This window comes from Amborella trichopoda, chromosome 13 (genome assembly GCF_054954075.1).
Source record: "Amborella trichopoda isolate Santa Cruz 75 chromosome 13, AtrichopodaSantaCruz75HAP2 v2.0, whole genome shotgun sequence".
In the NCBI taxonomy this organism is placed as follows: Eukaryota; Viridiplantae; Streptophyta; class Magnoliopsida; order Amborellales; family Amborellaceae; genus Amborella; species Amborella trichopoda.
The window spans coordinates 26,811,051-26,834,575 of record NC_142348.1 but is presented as its reverse complement, the minus strand read 5'-3'; the positions used below and the strand labels follow the sequence as shown (position 1 = coordinate 26,834,575).

General features: G+C 40.3%; 1 protein-coding gene and 1 long non-coding RNA gene across 3 annotated transcripts in view; both read right to left on the bottom strand.

Annotated features, from left to right (window-relative positions):
* Nucleotides 1-395: 395 nt before the first annotated feature.
* LOC18445004 (protein IRX15-LIKE) lies at nt 396-1,530 on the bottom strand. The gene has a single exon (XM_006855150.4). The coding sequence runs from the start codon at nt 1,461-1,463 to the stop codon at nt 507-509; it is 957 nt and encodes a 318-aa protein (XP_006855212.2). The 5' UTR covers nt 1,464-1,530; the 3' UTR covers nt 396-506.
* Nucleotides 1,531-16,960: 15,430 nt separating this feature from the next.
* LOC148779137 (uncharacterized) overlaps nt 16,961-23,525 on the bottom strand; it is a 52,210-nt gene continuing 45,645 nt past the window's right edge. The window contains exon 2 of one of the 2 annotated variants that reach the window (XR_016048156.1): nt 16,961-17,169. This is a non-coding gene — a long non-coding RNA (uncharacterized LOC148779137). Of the gene's footprint in view, nt 17,170-17,246; nt 17,853-23,525 lie in introns of those variants that run through there. The other variant, XR_016048155.1, reaches the window with a different exon arrangement.

Below are 23,525 nucleotides of genomic sequence, written 5' to 3'. Positions count from 1 at the left end.
GAGGGAACTGGCCGCACCCGATATTTCCTTATCCAAATCGGCCATTTCCGATCCAGTTATTTTTTAAAACCAATTTTTCAAACCTTGGTTGTGGGAAACCAAGGTGGAGCAGTGCGTCGATTTGAACATGATTATCCCCAATATACTCAACCTAATCTCACTGAAACTCAAAACTCAGAGGTCAGAATGAGAGAGAGAGAGGGATTTGAAATCAATTCATGATGCATGATTCTTTTATGATTGAATTGTGTCCCACCCTCGCACAAACGCTGATCAATTGCTGAAATTGATCAGAATCAAGAACGAAGTTAAAAACTCAAAAAAATTAAAAAGAAAAAAAACTAACAGGAATTCGAAGGAAGGGAAAACAAGACAGATATCGGCCGCGCATCACATATATGAACAATTGTTTACCTCAAAATTAATAATACATACACCATTAACAATATAGCAACAAGAGAGAGGAAAAATGGAATTTTTTTCCAGTACATGGTGACGAAAATAACCTAAGAGGAGGAGATAGTGGTGCTGTCGTTATTTCTACAGAAACCGGACACGGCAGCATCCCCAGTGCCGTGGATTGTAAAGTGCGCCAGCATCTCAGCCCCTGCGGGCAGAACCACCATGTTCTCAGGGCACAAGAAATGGTTGCTGTAAGCCCTCTCCACATCCCTATTAAAGTCATGAACAAAAACATGGGTGGGCATGTGGCTCCCTTTCTTGGTGCTCCTGGCGAGCACGGCAGCAGTAAATATGGCCGACATTCGGCCGGGTGCCAACGGGCTGTAACCACGGGGACCGTCCACCAGTACAACGTCCCACGGAACCTGGTATAGCTCGTTTGGGAGGTCATTTATGGCGAGAGGGCATTCAGAAAAAAGCAAGTTCTGAACAGGTCTACAGTCTCCACCCACCTGTTCCTTTGCAGCCCTCATCAGATCCTCCTTTTGGGCAACCTTGGTGGTGTATTGGACGTCGTAGGCCTCGATACCAGGATGCCTCTTCTCAATATGGGCAATCCAGTACTCACTCTCGTCCAGGAAAACCGTCCGGCCTCCATGGTTTAGTGCCCTCCAGACCAAGCTCTCGTGGCCGAGACCGAACACCAAAAGATTGCAGGGGCATCTGCGTACCAAGACATCTGCTATGGCCCTCATCTCGCGTACTGTCATGCCCCCTGTCAAGTTGGAGGTGGAGTAGTGAAGCAGGGCATGGACTATGTCTTGAGGGATCTTCTGCCCCTTTTCCATGTCGGATCCATGTCCCCAAGGAGAAAAAGAGGAGGAGGCGGAGTCGCCGGTGGCCAAGTGCTGTGCTCCCTTTGTGACAAGGGCGGCAAGGGAGGCGAGAGTGAGGAAGGAGATAAAACCCAAAACGCATAAACGGTAGTAACCCTGTTTCTGCAGTCTGTGTATGGAAGAGGAAGAGTGTAAGAGGATCATTTTTGCTGCAGCGGGCTTCATATGGACTACCTCCCCTCCCCCCTTCTTCTGGATCTTTCCTCTCTCTCTGTAAGGCCTGCCCTCGGAATGAATAGTAAGTAATAAAAACTGATACTAAAAAAGGCAGAGGAGTCGTAAATTTCCTCGACGTCTGGACAGAGATGGCAGTAGCTCAGAGGTTGCTATTAAATTTTTTCTTTTATTATTATTATTATTAAAAAGGTTTGGCTTCTTTTGTGAGGCGATCCATTCCTTTTTACTTTACAACGCAATTTCTGTATGCCAAAACATATTATAACACTGTCTATTTAGGCCTACGTTTAGAACCTCAATAAGAATTAATATTAGGATCCTAAATTTGAGGATGTGAACTTCTCCAGCTAAAAAACACTTTACTAATTGTATTTTTTTGTTTCTTTTTTTTGGGTAGGTTAGTAGGGGAGAAGGACTTCGACCTTAGTTTCATTAATTATTTGAGAATAAAAATGGTTACCCCTCACATCTTTTACAGCCCTAGAATAGGGTACCTGTTACAAATCATGTAAGAGAAATAAAGTTCGGCGAACGAGTACTCTAAACAATAGCTTGAAAACGAGATGTAGTCCTGTTTACAAGAAGAGTAATAGAAAGGTAATGATTTTATGAGACTGTCCGATATTTATATGTGTAGTACCTCAAATGATCACTATTAAATTTGGCACAGAGTTTTAAAAAATTATCACATAAGTGTAAGACCTGACTTTTATAAAGATCTGTACCAAATTTAATGATGATATTTGAAGTCATACACACATGAGTGTGAGAGGGTCTCACAAGATTATTTTCCTTACAAAAATATTAGCTACCATGTTGTGCTAACGAAAAATATAGATCATAGGCCACCCACGATTAGAGAGCCTTCGTCTACAATTTTCTCCAATTGTATATAATGTATCAAAGATTTAACTGAGACTATCCAAGTTTTAGATGATGAGATCCAAGTATTAAAAAACTTGAAATTTTTTGTTTTTAGAATAATCATCTAATATTTCTTAATAACTCCTCAAATGTCAGATTCAATAGATCCTCGTATGTATGATTTATGATCGAGGGAGTAGAAGTAAACTATAATCCGAGGGAGCATAATAAAGCTGCTCGTTTTATATTGTGCCCTAACATTTAACCAAAAGACACGACCACCACATAAAAGGACTTCTTAGCTGATACGTACTTTTCCAAGACTGGTAACAACGCATGTCTCTATCCGAAGTTTTACCCTTACTTGTAGTTACTATCTTTGACCGGTTTTAGTGAACCTCGCATTCTTGAAACTTATTTAACGCATCGTCCTTTACATACTGGGAAAAACTTATATAGAGCCAAGGCACTTAACAATCAAATTAGAGCCGACCTCAAAAATTTCATTAAAAGAGGTTGTTTTGTTGCTTAAATATCTTAAAATTGACCATCTCAACATTAAGAAGCATGGACATGAGAAAAAGAATCGATTTCAAATTTTGAAAATTGTACATCTTGTAATGCATATTTGGACCGTTAATTTTCATAATTTTCAAGTATTCATAGATCTACTAGATCTACACTGCTTTTAAAGCTTTTAAATTTTATAACTAAAGACAAAAAAATATTTTAAGACTATAACAAAATTTCCAGTGTTAAAACCACATTTGTCGACATTATTTGATGGTGTGCTTTACTTTGATTGTTTGGAGCCCCAGCACTATACAAACCACGTCCTTTACATTATTACATCCAAAGGAGAAGAAAAGATAGATGCAGTACAGTAGTACATCACTGTCAACGACACCTTCCTCACCTCACTTTTTCTATTCCCCTCTTTTTTTTGAATGTTTTTATAGTCATTGTAGTAAGGCAAGCACCTTTCTTTCGCCGGTTATTTAAAGTCCTCATAAAATCTAATATAGCGCTATGTTTTGAAAGTTTTGTTTTGCTCATGAAATTCTTTGGAAAAGATTTGACAAAAAGCTGAAAGAAAGAACTGCTTAAAATTTTTTGGTATTTTTTTTTACAAGAGTAATTAATTTCATTAATTCAATTGGCTCATTACAATAGTTTTGAAACTAAAACACAAAATGAAAAACTACTAAAGTGTACTAGGAAACCCCTTTCTTAGCCAGATCATCAACAATAGTGTTAGCCACTCTATAAATATGATTGAAATTAACTTTCGGTATGTGAACGTTCGCTGCTATCAATATGGTGGACACCACCGACATGATTTCCCATATGTAAAAATACATTTTTTGTCACAAATTTTCAATAAGTTTATATTAAGGAAATGGATGATGAATTGCCATAATGTTTTAAAAAAACAGACATTTTTTTAAAACAAAGAAATTTTTATCGTACTTTATTCTTCACCAAATATTTTTGTGATTCCAAATTTCAAAAAGTAATAAACCTCCTATTAATAATAATAATAATAATAATAATAATAATAATAATAATAATAATAATAATAATAATAATATTATTATTATTATTATTATTATTATTATTATTAACAAGTTGCAACCTCACGGACTGATATATTCATTTACGAATGGGGAAGCATGTAAAGTAGTTCACCGCATTCGGTTGCGATCTCACATCCCACCCACTCTCCTTTCATTACGAAGAACAAACCCCATAAATAATACAAACCTACACAAGTCCTTTGCCTTTTTATATCAATGCTTTTTTTTGGGTAAGTAAAAAAAAAAGAAAAATAAGTCGGTGTGGATTTGGCCCTTACACTTTAGTGAGAATAGAATCCGAGACGTTATTGTAAGGTTTGTTGGTAATTGCCCCGTCCATTCTCAAAAAAAGCTAAGTCAGTGGGGATTTGGGTCCCTACCTTTTGGTAAGAATGGAGTACCTTTTCTCTTAGGGTAAATGTCCCATCATAATTTGAATTTTCATGGCCACACACATCAATATAGTTTTTTTTTTAATGGTAATGTATGACTTATCATTAATTCAAATATAAAATTCAAGATGTTCAAACAAAGACACAAGATTACAGAAATTAAATAACCAACACGTCAATGTAGTTCTGTATCGTGGTCATGAAAGTTTTGGAAATTCCCAAAGATTCTTGACAAAAGGTCAATAAAATTAGGAGGATGCTACGAGAATCTATGAATTTGATTTTCTACAACTTTAGAGAGAGAGAATTGTTCTTGGGTTAAGCCTTGTAATGTATTTTATGTAAGAATGATTTATGTATGGACCTTAAATTTTTTTTCTAAAATATGTAAGGCTCTGTATAGGCAGAGATTAAAAAAAAAGGTTAGTCAACCTGTCTTTTTTAATTTTTTCAACATTGCCCATTGATCCAAGAAATTTTAATTTTAGTTTTTTAGTTTTTTTCATTAGTAGGGAAACTAAATTAAAATTAAGACTAAAAAAACTTAAAAATTAAAATTAAAATTCGGTCCGAAGATTCTATCCTCAGACAGAGAGGAAATTTTTTAATTTATTATTTTTAAAAAACACAAATTGGCTGACATTCTTTGTAATTTCCACCTATAATCGAAACATTTCGTATTTTAATAAAAAGTTCAAGATCCGTACGTAAATCACTCTTATGAAATAATGGTTGTCGAATCATAGTTTACGTTTGAAGCACCACTGTTTTGTTTTATAGGACACCGGTGATTCATTACTTCAAACCATGTGACTTATGTTTCGCACTTTATTTTGATCGTGGTCCATTAGGTAGGTAGGTTTAGGTGCGAAGATGTTCCATTTCCCAATCATTGTAGCAAGATGCCCAACTAATCATAATATATATAAAAAAATCTTATTTGAGGGAATCTTATATAGTATAGTTGTAAGACCAGTTCTACGAACCGGATCATGCGAGAGACCTGGTCCATTAGGAGCCACCAAATGTCTTAATATGGAGCTTGTATGGGCTTTTAACGCTAGTGCTGGTCTTTGGGTTTAATTAATCAAATTCTGCCATTGTCATTTTGGAGGAGAAAAGTAGGTGGGCAGGAGCATCACATGGTGCAAGCAAGATAGCTAGATGTGCATCATTCATTTATCATCTCCTTTTGTTTGTCTTGTAAAATGATGTTTCTATAAGGCCTAGGCTTTATGAAATTAAAATAAAGCCTCACTTCAAATCGTCGTAGAAAAAGTACTTCGGCAACGGAAATTTTCATGATGGTTCTAAAATCAATTTTCAACACCGACAATGAAATTTGCAACTAAAAAAATGGAACCGATCTTGTGAATCTATAAATACTTATTTTTAGGGGAAAATAGACTATCTAGATAATTTGTTACAATAATTATCTTTTTAGAGCTTAAAATCCTCTGTTTTTTTTTGCTTTACTTCTTGACTGGAGGCTGTGTGGTTGGAAGAAAGGGAAGTAGTGGATCTAGTGAGAAATGTCTGGATTAGTACGACAGGAAGGGGATGGGCAAGTTATAGAATTTTTAAAACGCTGATGGTGGCGAAACAAAAACTTATTCAATAGAAAGAAGAAAAACATTATTGGATTAAGTCGAAAATTAATGAGGTGGCATCATTGATTCAAGACATTGATACAGAAATGGGTGTGAATGGTGCTTTAACAGTTGAGACGGCACAAGATTGATCAAATCTAGCTAGCCTTATGCAGGAGCATTTGATATTGGATGAGATGTTTTCGAGGCAAAAATCAAGAGTAAAATGGTTGAATGAGGGAGATCTTAATACTAAATTCTTTCATTCCATTGCAAATGCTATGTGTAGACATAATGATATGTCTGGCATTTCCTTTGGTGAAACTGATAATAATGACTCTGATGTGTGGGAGATGAAATTTTTTCATTATTTTCAGAAAGGCTTTTCGAGTGAGATCCCTTTAGAGCTAATTTGGAAGGGGTGCCTTGTCAACAACTTCCCCATCAACATGCATTAGATTTTGAAAAGGGAGCGGATGTGGAGGAATTAAAATTTGCAGTGTTCTCATTGCTTGGAGATAAGATGCTAGGACCAGATGGTTTTTCAATGCTATTCTTTCATAAATTTTGGTCTATTATGAAAGAGGAATTGTTGCTGATGGATAATGAATTTTTGGATAGCGGTGTTTCAAATAAAGGTGTTAATTCAACATTTATTGCTTTGATTCCTAAAACATCTTCAATTGTGGGAATCAACAAGTTTAAACAAGATTATTGTTTGAGGTCATTTTCTACCACTTGTATCACCTGTGCGAGAGCAGTTCTCGACTTAGGACCGCATGCACCAAATTGCCTGTGGTCTACGGAAGCCGTAGGTCAATAAGCCCTGATCTGAAGTAAAATTTTTGACAGTCACGGAATGGCCCAGAAACGTACAAGAATGCAGCTAAGGGCCTCCCCAGGACACCTGCTAAGTTTTGTCGCAATCCAACAAGTATAAGGTAGTGTAGACGACAAAACAGTTTCTGGAAATTCTACCTCCATCATGCTGAAAATGGACTCTGAACTACAACACTATTTTCAGAGCATCAAATGGTCTTTAGACCATCGCCGTTGGACTTAGAACTCTTGAAAACTTGCACGTACCAATCTTCGGTGCATTTGGACGCTTCTAGAGCAAGTTATGACCAACTTACCTAAAATGGGGTCGTACACTATTACGGTGCACCCTCCGTGAACCAGTTTCCATTAATGGAAATTGTGGTTCTCAATTTCGGGGGTAAGCTTTCCATGGTTGCATCTTCCTCATCCTGGGCAAATAGAGCCCAAATTTTGGGACCATGTTCGTCTTGTTGATCCGGTCGATTTGATATGTGGCACCCACGATGACACGGCCTGAGCTGGGAGAAATCGAAGAGAGAAATTCGTCGGAAAGTACCAAAAGTAGCAGGAAATTTCCAGCAGCACGTTCCCTCTATCAAATGCTCGCATCACGGTGCTCGTGAGTTGGATCGATGCAAAATTGGACCCGTTACGACCACAAGATCGAGAGCTTCCTATAGGTCGAACGCCATGGGTGATGGACAGTCAGATTCGTCAGAAATCAGGGATGAACAGTGGTAAATTCTGACCAAAGTTTTCCAATTTGGAAAACAGTCATTCGAGTATCAAATCGAGCCATTCTTTTTGCAGAATGATCGTGATAACTTGCTCATCATGCTACAACGAAGAAATCAGTGAAAAACACTAAAAATGGGCTGAATCCAAAATCTAGGGTTGCACTTTTTGTCGCATCATGATCATAGTTCAAAACTCCGATCCATGGTTCGAAATGAATACCAAAACGACATTCTTCTCTAGCTCGTCAAGAATATAGTATTATTGTAGCCGGATGGTAGCCGGAAAGGCTCTGAATCAGCCATGGAAAGCCTTCACGAAGAACGGCCATTACAAGGACTGATTTGGAATTTTACGGATTGTTGATGCAGGGGCAAAATCGTCATTTTTTCCCATTTTTTAGAATTTATGAAATTAATTTAAATGTTAATTTCCATCAATTAGGTTAAAAATTGATTATCCACTCATGTTTGGGTTTGAACTATATATATATCACGTGATGACATTGTACAAGGGACTTCACTTTGGATTAATAAAAATTCCATGTTTTGTTCACTGTTGGGTCACGTTTGATAGAGAGAGGAGAGAGAAAATTTGAACGGGTACCGTTGGGCTTAAAGGTAACTTTCTCTCTCCTTAGCATGCTTGACCAGAGGCCAGGCTGAGCCTTATGATGCCGTGTCAGTCTTGTCGTCGAGCAGTTTAGCTGTCGTGTCGGTTTGAGTCTTCGTGCCCGTCCAACTGCCACGTTAGACCAACCACCGTGTCAGTCTTGTCACCGAGTAGTTTAGCCATTGTGCCAGTCAAGTCACCGTGGTCGTCTAGCTGCTGCGCCAATCTTGCCCCTGTGCCAATTTAGCCGTCAGGTCAAACTTCTTCTCTCTCTTCTTTTTTCTCTCTTCTCTATCTTTCTCTCTTCTCTTTATTTCTCCCTCTTCTTTTCTCTCTTTTCTCTTTTTTTTTCTCTCCTCTTTATTTCTCCCTCTTCTTTTTTCTCTCTTCTCTTTCTTTCTCTCTTTTTCTCTTTTTTCTTTCTTCTCTCTCCCGTCTCTATGTCTGCACTGCAGTACCCACTGCCGAGCACAATATTTCTCTCCCTCTCTCTTTCTTTCTCTCTTCTCCCTGTTCTTTTCTCTCTCTTTCTCTCTTAATTTTTATCTCTCTTCTCACTTCTTTCTTCTGTCTCCTCTTTATGTCTGCACAGTAGTATCCACTGTCGAGCACGACATTTCTCTCTCTTCTTCTCTCTCCTCTCCTCTCTTTCTCTCTCTTCTTTCTTTTCTCTCTCCTCTCTATGTCTGTACCGTAGTACTCACTACCGAGCACGTCATTTCTCTTTCTTTCTTTTTTCCCCTTTTCTCTCTGCACGTCCACCCACTTTATGTCGTGCTCCCTCATGTCCACTCTCCCCTTTACTCACACTGTGCACCCTCATATCTACATACTTCCCTTTTTCTTTTCCCCTTTTCCTTTGTTATGCTCCCTCATGCCCACCTGTCGTGCTCCCCCATGACCACCTCCACGTCTCGTGCTCCTGCACATCCACACCCACCTTTCATGCTCCTATGCGACCACCTCCACCCATCGTACTCCTGCGCGATGACCTCCACATGCTGTGTTCCCGCTGGTCTACGACCGCTGCCATGCGCCTCTCTCCATTGCCGTGCACACTTCAACCCTGCCGCACGCGCCTATCCACTACCGTGCGCCCCTTCCCATCTGTCGTGCGTACTTCAACCCATCTCCACCACCCTGTCATGCACAGCCCATACAAGACACGACCACCTTATTGCCGTCTATAACCATGATCACTTACTGCCACCCCTTTCTCTAAACCTCTGTTGGTGGCCCCTATACCATTTCCACCTTCTCTCTCTACAATCCTCTCTCAACCGTCCGTTACTCCCGTCCTCTTTCGCTCTTCAGCCCCCTCTCGTTCACCTTTCCATCTTGCCCCCTGTCACGACCCTGCTCCCTGACCCCGACCTGAGGCCGACAGAGTGAGGGATCACGATCGGAGGTCGCGAACGTCACTCAGATGGGAGTGGCACAATGCATAAAAATACGGAATCGAGAGCTAACCACGGAAGAAAACTAAAATAAATCCATTCCTCAAATAAATATCAATCCAAAAGGTTCAACCATTTCATTCATTCAATATCAAAGGTCTTTACAATTTCTTCAAGCCACTAATGGCCCAAAATACAAAATGAAATATACATCATGTTGCTGAAATCACCAAAACATACTGTGAAAGTCTTCAAAATACGGCTTCTCAAACTTATAAACTTCTTCAAAACCCCCAAATGGCCACCTACCTTTCACTTTACAGTTATGAGATTATGATGGAATGAGCTAAAAGCCCAGTAAGATGATCTACATCATTGCATTCCAACCAGCATAACAGAGATACAACATGCAATGCACTTATATAAATATTCACAAGGTATCAAGTGAAAACCTCGAATATGTTTCTCATCATTATAATAGCAATATGATAAAAGAAGTTCAATATACAATGCATAAGTCATAATCACTTTATTTAAAGCAGAGTTGTAAGGACAACAAATCACAGGTACAATTAAAATTTCATGCAAAAAGCTTAAATAAATATAGGCAAACAGATCTATTTACTCCTGAAGTAGAAGCCACATCGGTCAGGCTAGGCCAATCCTGAACTTGGGACTTCTACCCTCACTCAAGAGGGAGGACAATGACAAGAGGGTAAATCCACTTCGTAATGTCCCCACTGACGAACACAATCCCCAGTACGCTTTAGGGTTTCGATAGGCAGTGGCCTTGCATGACACGACCCTCTCCTTATGCCCTTCTGACGAGAAAGCATTATACTACCATTAGGTGACCCAATACGTAGTGCCTACATAGATTTGGGGGACCCTCCCAACTACTCACATCCTGAGTCTTGTCCTATCATGGGGAGTCAGGGGAAGATTGCAGCTGCCGGCACCATCATTCACATAGTAGGTGCCATTCCCAGCAGGCAGTTGCTAGCACTATCATTCACATAGTAGGTGCCCATTCACATATCACATAAGCAGCATGATACCATCATTCACATAGTAGGTATCCAGTCACATATCACATAAGCAGTATGATACCATCATTCACACAGTAGGTATCCATTCATATATCACATAAGCAGCATGATACCATCATTCACACATTAGGTATCCATTCACATATCACATAAGCAACATGATATCACATTATAACGATATCAATATTTCATCATGATATCAACAATATCGCATTAGATAGTGGCATATCACCTTTAAACAACATCATAATGACAGTACCATAGTAATGCTGACATTATTCCAGTTAAGCCTTACAGCTCGATTTTCTGCCATTAAGGGCAATGACTTGCTCTCATCATGAGGGTCATAACTTTTAGACTGTTTAGAGTTTGAAGATAATTCCAAAACTAATTTTGTACTAAACACAACTATCCTTCAAATGGGATTGATTTGAAGACAATTTGGGCCCCGTTTGATCTCTTAAAGGTTCAAAGAGATGAGGGTTTATTAGCAGCACCCTGAGGTGCACAGGGGACATCGACATACCCAGCTTCGTATAATTATAACTCCCAAACCGTGAAGTAACTTGTGACAGTTTCAAATTTAAAGTTTAAGCCAAAACACATATATTTCTAAAAAATTTAATTTGAAAGTATTTAGATTCCAATTAGTGGTTCAAAAATTAGTGCTAACCAAGATGATAGTTCTGGATTTTATCAAAACTGCCCACAGTGACATAGCTTTATAAAATAAAGCATAACTTTAAATATAAGAAGAATTTCATAATAGTTTCTAACATGCAAATTTTAGCCCATTCAAAGATCTTTCAAATGGCTATATTTTGGCAGAAAATGAACATCGTTTGGTTGGTTAAAATAAGTGACCACAGTGGTATTAGTGAAAAATCCAGGAAAACAGTCAACAATGATATACCTTATCATTTTGAAACATTACTTCATTTTTGTAAAGAGTTTCAACAGTGAACAAATACAAACATTTTACTAGACTTGTACATCTTTCTCATGGTGGTGATTTGAGGTCAATCGGACCCCATTTGACTATTCAAAAGCCTCTTATAAGAACATACATATTTTTGAAATTTCACCGTGGTATATAACATCTTAAGAACACAGTCCATGGCTTTCATTTCATGGTGAGGAACATGATAACAACCATTCACTCACAATGTACACACATAACTTGAATCACTCACCTAATCTAAGAATCATACATTCAGTCTCAGCATCTACTTTCATTATAGAACAAAGCCCCCAAATTTCATGTACACTTTCCTTGCTTATTTCACATGCATAAATTCCCATGCATCCTGACGACTATTATGCAATGGTGATGAATCCACTTACCTAAACAACAACGGTGCCTTCTCAAATCTTCCTTTCATAGCTCTTACCCACTCAACAATGGCTGCCCTACAATAGCCATTCCTTCGAATCCTTGTTTTAGAGAGAGAGAACATGTGAGAGGAGAGTGAGTGGTGTTGGAGAGAGAGGCGGCTTAAGTATTCTTGTGGGTGGGGTGGACACTCAAGTGGTGCCAAAGGACTTCAAAATATGGACAAGTTGAACTCAAACAATATGCATTCAACAAGTGACATACTCAACTCATACATGTTAAAGACACAGCCGGCGCTGCTTATCTACACAGTCCACGCTGGGCTTTCTACTCAGCCGGCGCTGGTTTCTACTCAGCCGGTGCTGCACACAACCCAGCCGTCGCTGCACAAAACCTAGCCGCTGTTAACACTTTCTCGTCTTCACAGCCGGCGCTGCAAACAACCCAGCCGATGCTGCACACAACTCTGTCGGTGCTGGAACTCTATCCTCTGCTTAGCCAGCGTTGCACACAACTCAGCCGGCGCTGCACATAACGATGATGACACTCAACCCAGCGGCATTGGCACTTTCTCCTCTACACAGCCGACGCTAAGCTCTCTACACAGTTGACGCTGGGCTTTCTTCTATCCTTCCTTCCTCCTTATCCCGCCATGCAGTCTAACCAGTCGGGAAGAATTGGGTCGTCACATCTTCCCTAATCAGGACCGGCTCATACTTTAGGACGTGGGACGGATCAAGCTGATACTTTTTCAATAATGACACATGAAACACATTATGGATGTTTACCAACTCGGGTGGTAGGGCCAATTGATATGCCACAACTCTAATCCTTTCCAAAATCTCAAAGGATCCAATGAATCGTGGACTCAGTTTCCCCTTCTTGTCAAATCTCATTATGCCCTTAGTTGGTGATATCTTCAAAAAGATTCGATCACCCACCACAAATTCAAGTTCCCTTCTCCGACTGTTGGCACAACTCTTCTGCTGACTTTGAGCCATTCGAAGGCTTTCCTGAATTAAAGCGATATTTTTTGGGGTCATTTGAACAATCTCTGGCCCTAACAGTTTTCTTTGACCAACCTCGTCCCAACATATAGATGATCTGCACTTTCTCCCATACAATGCCTCAAAAGGTGCCATCTGGATACTGGACTGGAAACTGTTATTATAAAAAAATTCTATCAGAGGCAGATGATCGTCCCAGTTTCCCTTGAAATCTGTAACACAGGCCCTCAACATATCTTCTAGGATGTGTATAGTCCTTTTCGACTGTCCATCAGTTTGAGGCTGGAAAGCAGTACTAAAAGTGAGTTTAGTCCCCATTGACGATTGCAGGCTGATCCAAAATCTTGAAGTAAATCTGGAGTCTCTGTCGGACACAATACGAATAGGCACCCCATGAAGTTTTGCTATCTCCTTAATGTATAATTGGGCCAATTTATCCATGGTATAAGTAGTACGCACCGACAAGAAATGAGCGGCTTTAGTGAGTCGGTCCACAATGACCCAAATACTATCATGCCCCAAACTTGATCTAGGCAGGCCAGTCACAAAATCCATTGTTAGATGCTCCCACTTCCATTCTGGCATAGGTAAGGGTTGCAACTGCCCAGCAGGTTTTTGATGTTCAACCTTCGCCTACTGATAGGTCAAGCACTTAGAAACAAATTGTGCTGCTTCTTTCTTCATGTTATTCCACCAAAAGACTCTTTTTAGATCCCGAAACAATTTCATGTTCCCTCCTCTAAAATAGCCCTTTTTACCTTCTCATTGTTAGGGTTACAAATCTAACCTTTAAATCTTAACATATCATCACTGCCCACTTTATTTCCTCAAAAATTTTCATGAACCAAGGGTCCTCCTTTTGTGCTACTCGGATTTGCTGAAAGAGATGGGGCTCTATTCTGATACATGAAATTATTCCTTTCCTATCATCAAGAGGCCGAGGTAGGTGTCATTTTACTACATCTTCTAGTAGCTTCATCTCTCGGACCATCATGTGAGCCATTAACACTACAGGCTTCCTACTTAAGGCAGCTTCTACAACATTGGTTTTATTTGGATGGTAGTTGCTGGTATAATCATAATCATTGAGCAAGTCCATCCATCTTCTTTGCGTCATATTCAATTCTTTCTGAGAAAACAAGTACTCGAGGCTCTTATGGTCGGTGAACACTTTAAATTGAGTTCCATACAGGTAATGTCTCCAGATTTTTAGGGCAAAAACAATAGCTGCCAATTCCAAATCATGAGTGGGATAATTCTGCTCGTAAGGTTTTAACTGCCTGGAGGCATAAGCTATAACCTTTCCCCTTTGCATCAGTACACACCTCAGCCCTTTATGTGAGGCATCAGTAAAAACCAAAAAATCTTCATTCCCCTCAGGCAAGGTTAGTACCGGGTTGTAGTTACTCTCTTTTTCAGCTCCTGAAAACTTCTCTCACAATTATCAGACCACACAAACTTGACTTCCTTTTGGGTTAGGCGAGTTAGGGGAAGTGTTATCTTTGAGAACCCCTCTACAAAACACCTGTAATGCCTTGCCAGTCCCAATAAACTGCGAACTTCAGCTACATTCATTGATCTTTCCCATTTGAGTATAGCCTCAATCTTACGAGGGTCAACTACAGCCCCTTCTTTGGAAACAATATGCCCAAGGAAAGCCAAGCTTGGAAACCAGAACTCACTCTTACAGAGCTTAGCATACAATTTTTCCGTCTTTAGCGTTTGGAGGACCACTCTTAAATGTTGTTCATGATATGTCTGATTCCTGGAATGCACCAAAATATCATCTATAAAGACCACCACAAAGTCATCCAGATAAGGTCTAAAACCTCTGTTCATTAGATCCATAAAGACAACTGGGGCGTTTGTTAACCCAAAAGGCATGACTAAGAACGCGTAGTGGCCATAAAGAATCATGAATGCAATCTTAGAGATAACCTCTTTCTTAACACGCAATTGATGGTACCCAAACTGGAAGTCAATTTTAGAAAATATTTGGGCCCTTTGCAGTTGATCAAATAAATCATAAATTCTGGGCACTGGGTATTTATTCTTTACTGTAACCTGATGCAACTGTCTATAATTAATGCATAGCCTCAAAGACCCATCTTTCTTTTTTCACAAATAGAACCGGTGCGCCCCATGGTGATACATTAGGTCAGATGAACCCCCAATAATTCTTATAATTGCTCCTTCAATTCTTTCAACTCAGCCGGGGCCATCTTATAAGGGGCTTTAGAAATTGGAGTAGTAACACGGGCCACCTCTATTTCAAATTCAATCTCTCTAACTAGGGGCAGAGAAGTTAACTCTTCAGGGACGACTTTTGGATATTCTCTTACCACTAGTATCTCTTATAATTTAAACTGAACACCACGGTTTTCTACTACATAAGCCAAGTATCCAATACATATTTTGGCTAACAGGGGAGAGGCCCGAAGGGCTGAGATGATATGCAAAGGAGCAACATTCTTAATGCCCTTGAAATACAGTTCAGGTTGACCCGGGCATCTAAAAGTTACAATCTTATAAAAAAAGTTCACTATAGCATGGTGGGTAGACAACCAATCCATACCCAAAATAATATCAAAGTCTTAAATATCTAAAAGTATCAAATCTATAGGCAGCAAATGCCTTTCAACCACAATCCCACACTGTTTATACATTTTATCAGTTTATAATGATTCTCCCATAGGTGTACATACTACCAGAGTCCAAACAAGTTGCACAGGCTTAACATTCAAGTGACATACAAAGTGTGGTGCAGCAAATGAATGGGATGATCCAGGATCAAATAAACTTTTGCCTCAATTCCACATATAGAAAGCGTGCCTCGAATCACAGAGGTTGACGCCTTAGCCTCTTGCTCGGTCAGGGCGGACACCCGCCCTTGAGCCCTCGATCAGTCTTCTGATCCCCTGACGGGACAATCTTTCATTAGATGGCCCAATTTACTGCACCGAATGCAAGTCTTGGTCTTTCTGAAGCATTCAGCCGCCGTGTCATTTCCCAATCCACAGTGAGGGCAGACTGGGAGTTGGTTGCCCCTCACATCACTTGGAACAGCCCTCGAAATCCTGATGCCACCTTGATTGTTTCTCCCCTTCAACTCTCTCCTTGGTGTTGGTCGCGCCTTCTTCTTAAAACTCTCAGGCTGGTCGACACCCAACCTTCCGTCTCTTCTGGCCCGTAAGTCATCATCATCTCTCTCCATTTTTAGAGCTAGGTCCACCAGCAGGACAAAGGTCTTATTGTTGGCTGCAATAATCCTTCTCCTTATATTGGGGCGAAGGCCCTTCTCGAATTTACTAGCCTTTCGCGCCTCAGAACTAATGATATGCAGCGAATATCTAGAGAGTTTAACAAATTTTCCTACATATTGCTCAACGGACGTATTCCCCTGTTGCAGCTTTGTGAATTCCACCTCTTTCCTTTCCCTCACTGAGTTGGCGAAGGTTTTCTCATAAAAGACTTCTAAAAAATTCTCCCAAGTACTTCCCGCGACTATTTTACTGAGCTTTACTAGTGCTCAGCTTCTCCTTCGAGCATAAATGTACCCAACCTAACTTTCTGCTCATCTGCACAATTAAGAACTTCAAAGATCTTTTCTATATGCGTTCTCCATCTCTCAGCCTTTTCTACTCCCCCATGCCCTACAAAGTTTGGAGGTACAATCCTCCTGAACCTTTCTATCTGATTACTATCATTCATATCAGAGGTGGGGGTAAATGGCGCTGATACAGCTTCTCTCATCACTTGTGTCATGGTCTCCAAAGTTCTGATGATTCACCGAAGGCCTCGGTGTTCCCGTTACTTGAACTCGTGTGGTTGGTACAAGTCCTTGGCATCTCCAACCTAAAACATAAACACCCAGTTACTAGCCTATCAAAGAACTATCCTACAGACACTCTTAAGAATCCCTAGGCCAGAAATTCTATTATGTCTGCTCTGACACCATAACTGACCCCTGTTGGAGGGCGACAGAACGTGGGATCGCGATCGGAGGTCATGAACGTCACTCGGGTGGGAGTGGCTCAATGCATAAAAATATGGAATCGAGAGAAAACCACAAAAGAAAACTAGAATAAATCCATTCCTCAAACAAATATCGATCAAAAAGGTTCAGCCATTTCATTTATTCAATATCAAAGGTCTTAACAATTTCTTCAAGGCACTAATGGTCTAAAATACACAAAATGAAGTATGCATCATGTTACTGAAATCACCAAAACATACTGTGAAAGTCTTCAGAAGACGGCTTCCCAAACTTCTAAACTTCAAGCTTCAAAACCCCCAAACGACCACCTACCTTTCACTCTACAGTTATGAGATTAAGATGGAATAAGCTAAAAACCTAGTAAGCAGATCTATACCATTGCATTCCAACTAGCATAACAACGAAACAATATGCAATTCACTTATATATATATTCACAAGGTATCAAGTGAAAACCTTGAATATTCTTCTCATCATTATAATAGTAATATGATAAAAGAAATTCAATATACAATGCATAAGTCACAATCACCTTACTTAAAGCAGACTAGTAAGGACAACAAATCACAGGTACAGTTAAAAGTTTATGCAGAAAGCTTAAATAAGACAGGCAAACATATCTATTTACTCCTGATGTGGAAGCCACATTGGTTAGGCTAAGCCAATCTTGAACTTGGGACTCCTACCCTCACGCAAGATGGAGGACAATGACAAGCAGGTAAATCCACTTCGTAATGTCCCCAGTCACGCACACAATCCCCAACACGCTTTGGGGTTTCGATAGGCAGTGGCCTTGTAAGACACGACCCTCTCCTTATGCCCTTCTGACGAGAGAGCGTTACACTACTATTTGGTGACCCAATGCGTAGTGCCTACATAGATCTGGGGGGCGCGACCCTCCCAATTGCTCATATCCTGAGTCCTGTCCTATCATGAGGAGTCAAGGGAAGATTGCAGCTGCCGACACTATCATTCACATAGTAGGTGCCCTTCCCAACAGGTTGCTGCCAGTACGATCATTCACACAGTAGGTGCTCAGTCACAAATCACATATGCAGCATGATACCATCATTCACACAGTAGGTATCCATTCACATATCACATAAGCAGCATGATAGCATCATTCACACAGTAGGTATCCATTAACATATCACATAAGCAGTATGGTATCACATTGTGACGATATCAACATTTCATCATGATAGCAGTAATATCCCATTAGATAGAGGCATATCACATTTAAGCAATATCATAATGACATTACAATAGTAATGATGACATTATTACAGTTAAGCTTTACAACTCGATTTCCTGCCATCAAGCGCAATGACATGCACTCACCATGAGGGTCGTAACTTTTAGATCGTTTAGTGTTTGAAGATGATTCCAAAACCAATTTTGTATTAAACACACATATTTTTCAAATGGGATTGGCTTGAAGACAATTTGGATCCCGTTTGACCTCTTAAAGAAAGAGGTGAGGGTTTACTAGCTGCACCATGCGATGCACAGGGGACAACGACATACCCTGCTTCATATAACTATAACTCCCAAACCGTGAAGCTACTTGTGATAGTTTCAAAGTACAAGACGCATATCTTTCTAACAAAACTAATTTAAAAGCATTTGGATTCCATTTAGTGGTTCAAAAATTCATGCCAAACAAGGCGATAGTTCTGGATTTTATCAAACTGCCCACAGTGACATACCTTTATAAAACAAAGCATAACTTTCAATCTAAAAATAATTTCAAAATAGTTTCTACATGTAAATTTTAGCCCATTTGAAGATATTTCAAATGGCTGTGGTTTGACAAATGAACGTCGTTTCGTTGGTTAAAGTCAGTGACCATAGTGGTATTAGTAAAAAATCCAAGAAAACAATCAACAATGATATACGTTCTCATTTTGAAACATAACTTCATTTTTGTAAAGAGTTTCAATAGTGGGTAAAAACAAACATTTTACTAGAGTCGTACATCTTTCCCATGGCCGTGATTTGAGGTCAATCGGACCCCATTTAGCTGTCTGGAAGCCTCTTATAAGAACACTCATATTTTTGTAATTTCACAGTGGCATATAACATATCTCAAGAACACACTCCATGACCTTCATTTCATCGTGAGGAACATGATAACAACCATTCACTCACAATGTACACACATAATTTGCATTTCTCATATAATTTAAGAATCATACATTCAGTCTTAGCATCCACTTTCGTTATAGAACAAAGCCCCCAAATTTCAGTGAAAAATTTGTATGGATTTTCTACTTCACATACACTTTCCTTGCTTATTTCACATGCATAAATTCCCATGGATCCTTATGACTACCATGTAATGGTGATGAATCCACTTACCTAAACAACAATGATGCCTTCTCAAATCTTCGTTTCACAGTTCTCACCCACTCAATAATGGCTGCCCTCCAATAGCCACTCCTTCGAATCCTTGCTTTAGAAAGAGAGAAGAGGTGAGGGGAAAATGAGTGGCATGGGAAAGAGAGGAGGCTTAAGTATTCTTGTGGGTGGGGTGGCCACCCAAGTGGCACCAAAGGACTTCAAAATCTGGACAAGTGGCACTCAAACAGCATGCATTCAACAAGTGGCATACTCAACTCATGCATGTTAGAGACACATCCGCCACATGTTATCTACAAAGCCGGTGCTGGGCTTTCTACTCAACCGGCGCTAGTCTCTACTCAGCCGGCGTTGCACACAACCCAGCCGCCACTGATACTTTCTCCTCTTCACAGGTGGTGCACTGGTACTCAACTCAGCCAACGCTGACACTTTCTCCTCTACACAGTCGGCGCTGGGCTCTCTACACAGCCGACACATGTTATCTACAAAGCCGGTGCTGGGCTTTCTACTCAACCGGCGCTAGTCTCTACTCAGTCGGCGTTGCACACAACCCAGCCGGCACTGATACTTTCTCCTCTTCACAGGTGGTGCACTGGTACTCAACTCAGCCAACCCTGACACTTTCTCCTCTACACAGTCGGCGCTGGGCTCTCTACACAGCTGGCACTGAGCTTTTTTTTATCGTTCCTTCCTCCTTATCCCGCCATGCACTGTAACCAGCCTGGAAGAGTTGGGTCGTCACACCCCATTCTCTTCCCCGCAACCTCATCGCTCTCTGTGTCAAAATCCCACAAGCGAAACCTATTTCCCCTTTTTTCGTCCTTTTTCTATTCGTTTCGTTAACCTCCTTTCGTCCAACTTTCTCACCGTATCTTTCGTGCTTCTTTCCCTCTCCAAACCAAATAACAAACCCCCACCTCCTTTTCGTTTAATTTCGTTTCGTCAAGTTCCATGCAACTCCTTCATACCCTTTCCTTCAATTTTATCTAACCCTCTCACCAATAAGCCAATAATAAGTTCTCTTCCTCTCTTACCAACTTACCTTCTCTTTTATTATTATTATTATTATTTTACTTAACCTCACCCATTTCATGTTACCATAGTTTGTTTTCGTTTATTCCATTTATTTTATTTTATGTTCCCTCATCTTATCTTATTTACTTCATTTGTTTTATTTTTTTCTTCATTTCATTTATTTTATTTTACTTTGCCTTGTTTTATATTATTTTATTTATCCTATTTATTTTATTTTACCTCATTTTATTTTATTTTATCCCTTTCATTCTTTTTATTTTATTTTACTCTATTTTATTTTATTTCCTTTCTTTTACCTCTTTTATTTCATTTTACCTCACTCATTTTATTTTATTTTATTTTCCTTTATTCTATTTTATTCTATTTATTTTATTATGCGTATTGTATCCTACTTTACTTTACCTTATTTTATTAAATTTTATTCATTTATTTTATTTCACTTTACTTAATTTTATTTACCTTCATTTTATTTCACTTTACTTTATTTCCATTACCTCATTTTATTTTATTTTTTAACTCTTTCATTTTATTTTACTTTATTTTATTCTATTTCTCTTACTTATTTCATTTTATTTTATTCTAATTATATTTTTTAATTTTATTTTATTTTTATTCACGCCTTTCTATTTCATTTCACTTTATTTTATTTTCGACAAGTCTGGGTCCCCAGACCCACTCGTTGCGACATCTCATGTGTGTGTGTGTGTGTGTGCAGGAACACAGAACAACGAGTCAAGGGAGTTGAAGCCGAACCGGCCTCAAGCTAGGGGGCATTTTTCGTGATCTAAGAGGACGCCCATGCTGCCAGCCCGAGCACGTCACGGAGCGACGTGAGGTAAGTCCTGGCTTACGACCATAATTCCTCTCTCACCGGTTGGTATACCTATCCGCATCTCCTTCACGTGGTTCAAGAAAGTGATCTCAGGTCTTGGGTCCATCTCGAACCTGGAACCACGCCACCGGTCATCCCGACCTAGAGGGCAAGATCGAGGCACCTAACCAGCTTTGCAACTCCACTAGGGACACGCTATCCCATCGTCGGCTCTTCTTGATTGACGAGTTCTATGTTATTCCAACACACACTCACACGTCATAAGGGTTATTCAACCCCTATATCCTAATCGGGGATTTCATAATCCCCATACTCAAGGACCGGGTTCCTCGAACCTCGTTCCCTAATTTCCTTCTGAGTGTCGATTCAGTTTCACGCTCCCGGGTTCTTACTTGGCTTGAGGCGAGGAGGGATTCACAAGTCCCTCACTCTCTATCTCTTGGCATCGGCAAACGTATCGTCTGTCTAACTTGCACATGTGGCATGGTAGCCGCTCCTCACAGCATTCACCTGGCTACCGAAAAGTTACTCTCCGGTCATCTTGCTCGGGGAAGCTAAAAGGGTCGCCCCCCCTGCCCCTCTCTCTTTCACAATTGGCAGCTCGCCTGTCAGTGCTTATGGGGGTCGCCATATGGCCACCTCCCATTTTCCATCACTCTGAACTGCCAGGTCTGGAGGATTGACACAAAGAGGAGGCTTTAGAGCCACTTCCTCTCACCCACCTACTAAGGCTAGTGGTTTATCCACAAGGTCCACATCTCGGAGCAGCCCTAAAGCTACCCCAGCTCACTATCACGGGCTAGGTCATGCACAAGAAGAACCCAAGGGTCACTCTGCCAAGCATGATGCATCTTTGTCACTTTGCTCTAGACAGTTGAAAGGCCTTGTCCCAACGAGCACACATAACAGAACACATATCTATTCACCTAACGAATGGTGCCTACCAAGTTGCCTTATCGTGCACACTTCATGACAAGGCCGACACTACTAAAGCCAGATCCTTTGTCCCTTCTTGGGGCACTCCTAGTACCGGCCTGAACACTTCTTTGCACTGTGCACACATGCATGGATCTAAGGCCTCTTTTGGTTTTGAAGGAATTCATGTAAAAGGGTTGGAAGAACAGCTAGCCTTTGCTCGAAGGTAGTTCTACCTGGCCAGGAAGAAGGGAATCATGGTCAAGCCCGAAAATGGGGACGGGAGACCAAGACATTGAAAGCCCAGCTCAGGGGCAAAGAAAGAAAGTGGTTGAAGAATTTCCTTCCAAAGATGTGAGCCCTTTCCCCCCTCTCATTCCCCTTGATGCGGATGATGCTGGAAAAGCATGGCATGAGGTGAATGCCAAAAATGCTCCTTAGGGCATGATGAAACTGGTTATCTTTGAAGATCCAAGCCTGACTCTGAGCAAAGGAGAGTCTACAGTGGGGCAAAGAGCCAGTCTGACCCCAGTGACCCCATCAATTCTGATATAATGACCCAGACTTTCTAAGCAAGAGAAAGTGCGCACGATGGTGAGAGAGTACACACGACAGTGAGAGAATACACATGGCGGTGAGAAAGTGCGTACAACGATGGAGAGAGAAGAAGAAGAAAAAGTGCACACGACGGTGAAAGTGCGCATGGCGATAAGAACGTGTGCATGACGGTGAAGAGAGAAGAAGAAGAGAAAGTGTGCATGGCGGTGAGAGAGTGCGCAGGGCGGTGAAGAGAGAAGAAAAAGAGAAAGTGCACTACACTGCTGAGCCTTAAATGACTCATGGATGCGACTTGCCTACTGCATGCTACCACAACTGCCACATGTCAAACTGCATGTCATTGAACTGCCCACCTCACACTTTTGGAGTACATAAGCCTCTCTCTCTTTCCCTCATGATATGTTCTCACTCTTACAAGCCAAAGCACTTAGCATTTGCAGCCTCCTATTCTAACCTTTGTTGGAGCCCAAATTGAGGAGCTTGAGGAGTGAGTTGTGGGAGGAAATATGGGAACACCATTGCACATACAAGGTAAGTGGGTCAACTATCTTGTAGGTCCTTAAGAATTGATTTAGCATGAATTAAGCATAAAAATGAGCATGAGTAGATGCATGAATAGTGGATGTATGTGTACACTGTTATACCATGATTTCTAATACTTTAGCTTGCCTTTGCATGCCCAAAATGAGTATCAAATCTTCCTTGCTTTCCATGGAAAACTTGTGACTAAGTACTTATATGTATCTAATGGTTAATAAAAAGGTTTTTTGTTAAGATGTAACATAATTTGGGATTAATTGGTTGTCATTTCGAATAATACTACCACTGCACTGTAATTTCCAAGAAGGTTTTATGTTTTTGAAATCTAATTTTGACCTACCAAATGAGGTCCAAATTATCTTAAATTTGCCATTCGAAAGATATTTGTGTTGACTAAAATGTTCATGCTTTGATTCTTGCTCGAATTCTTCAT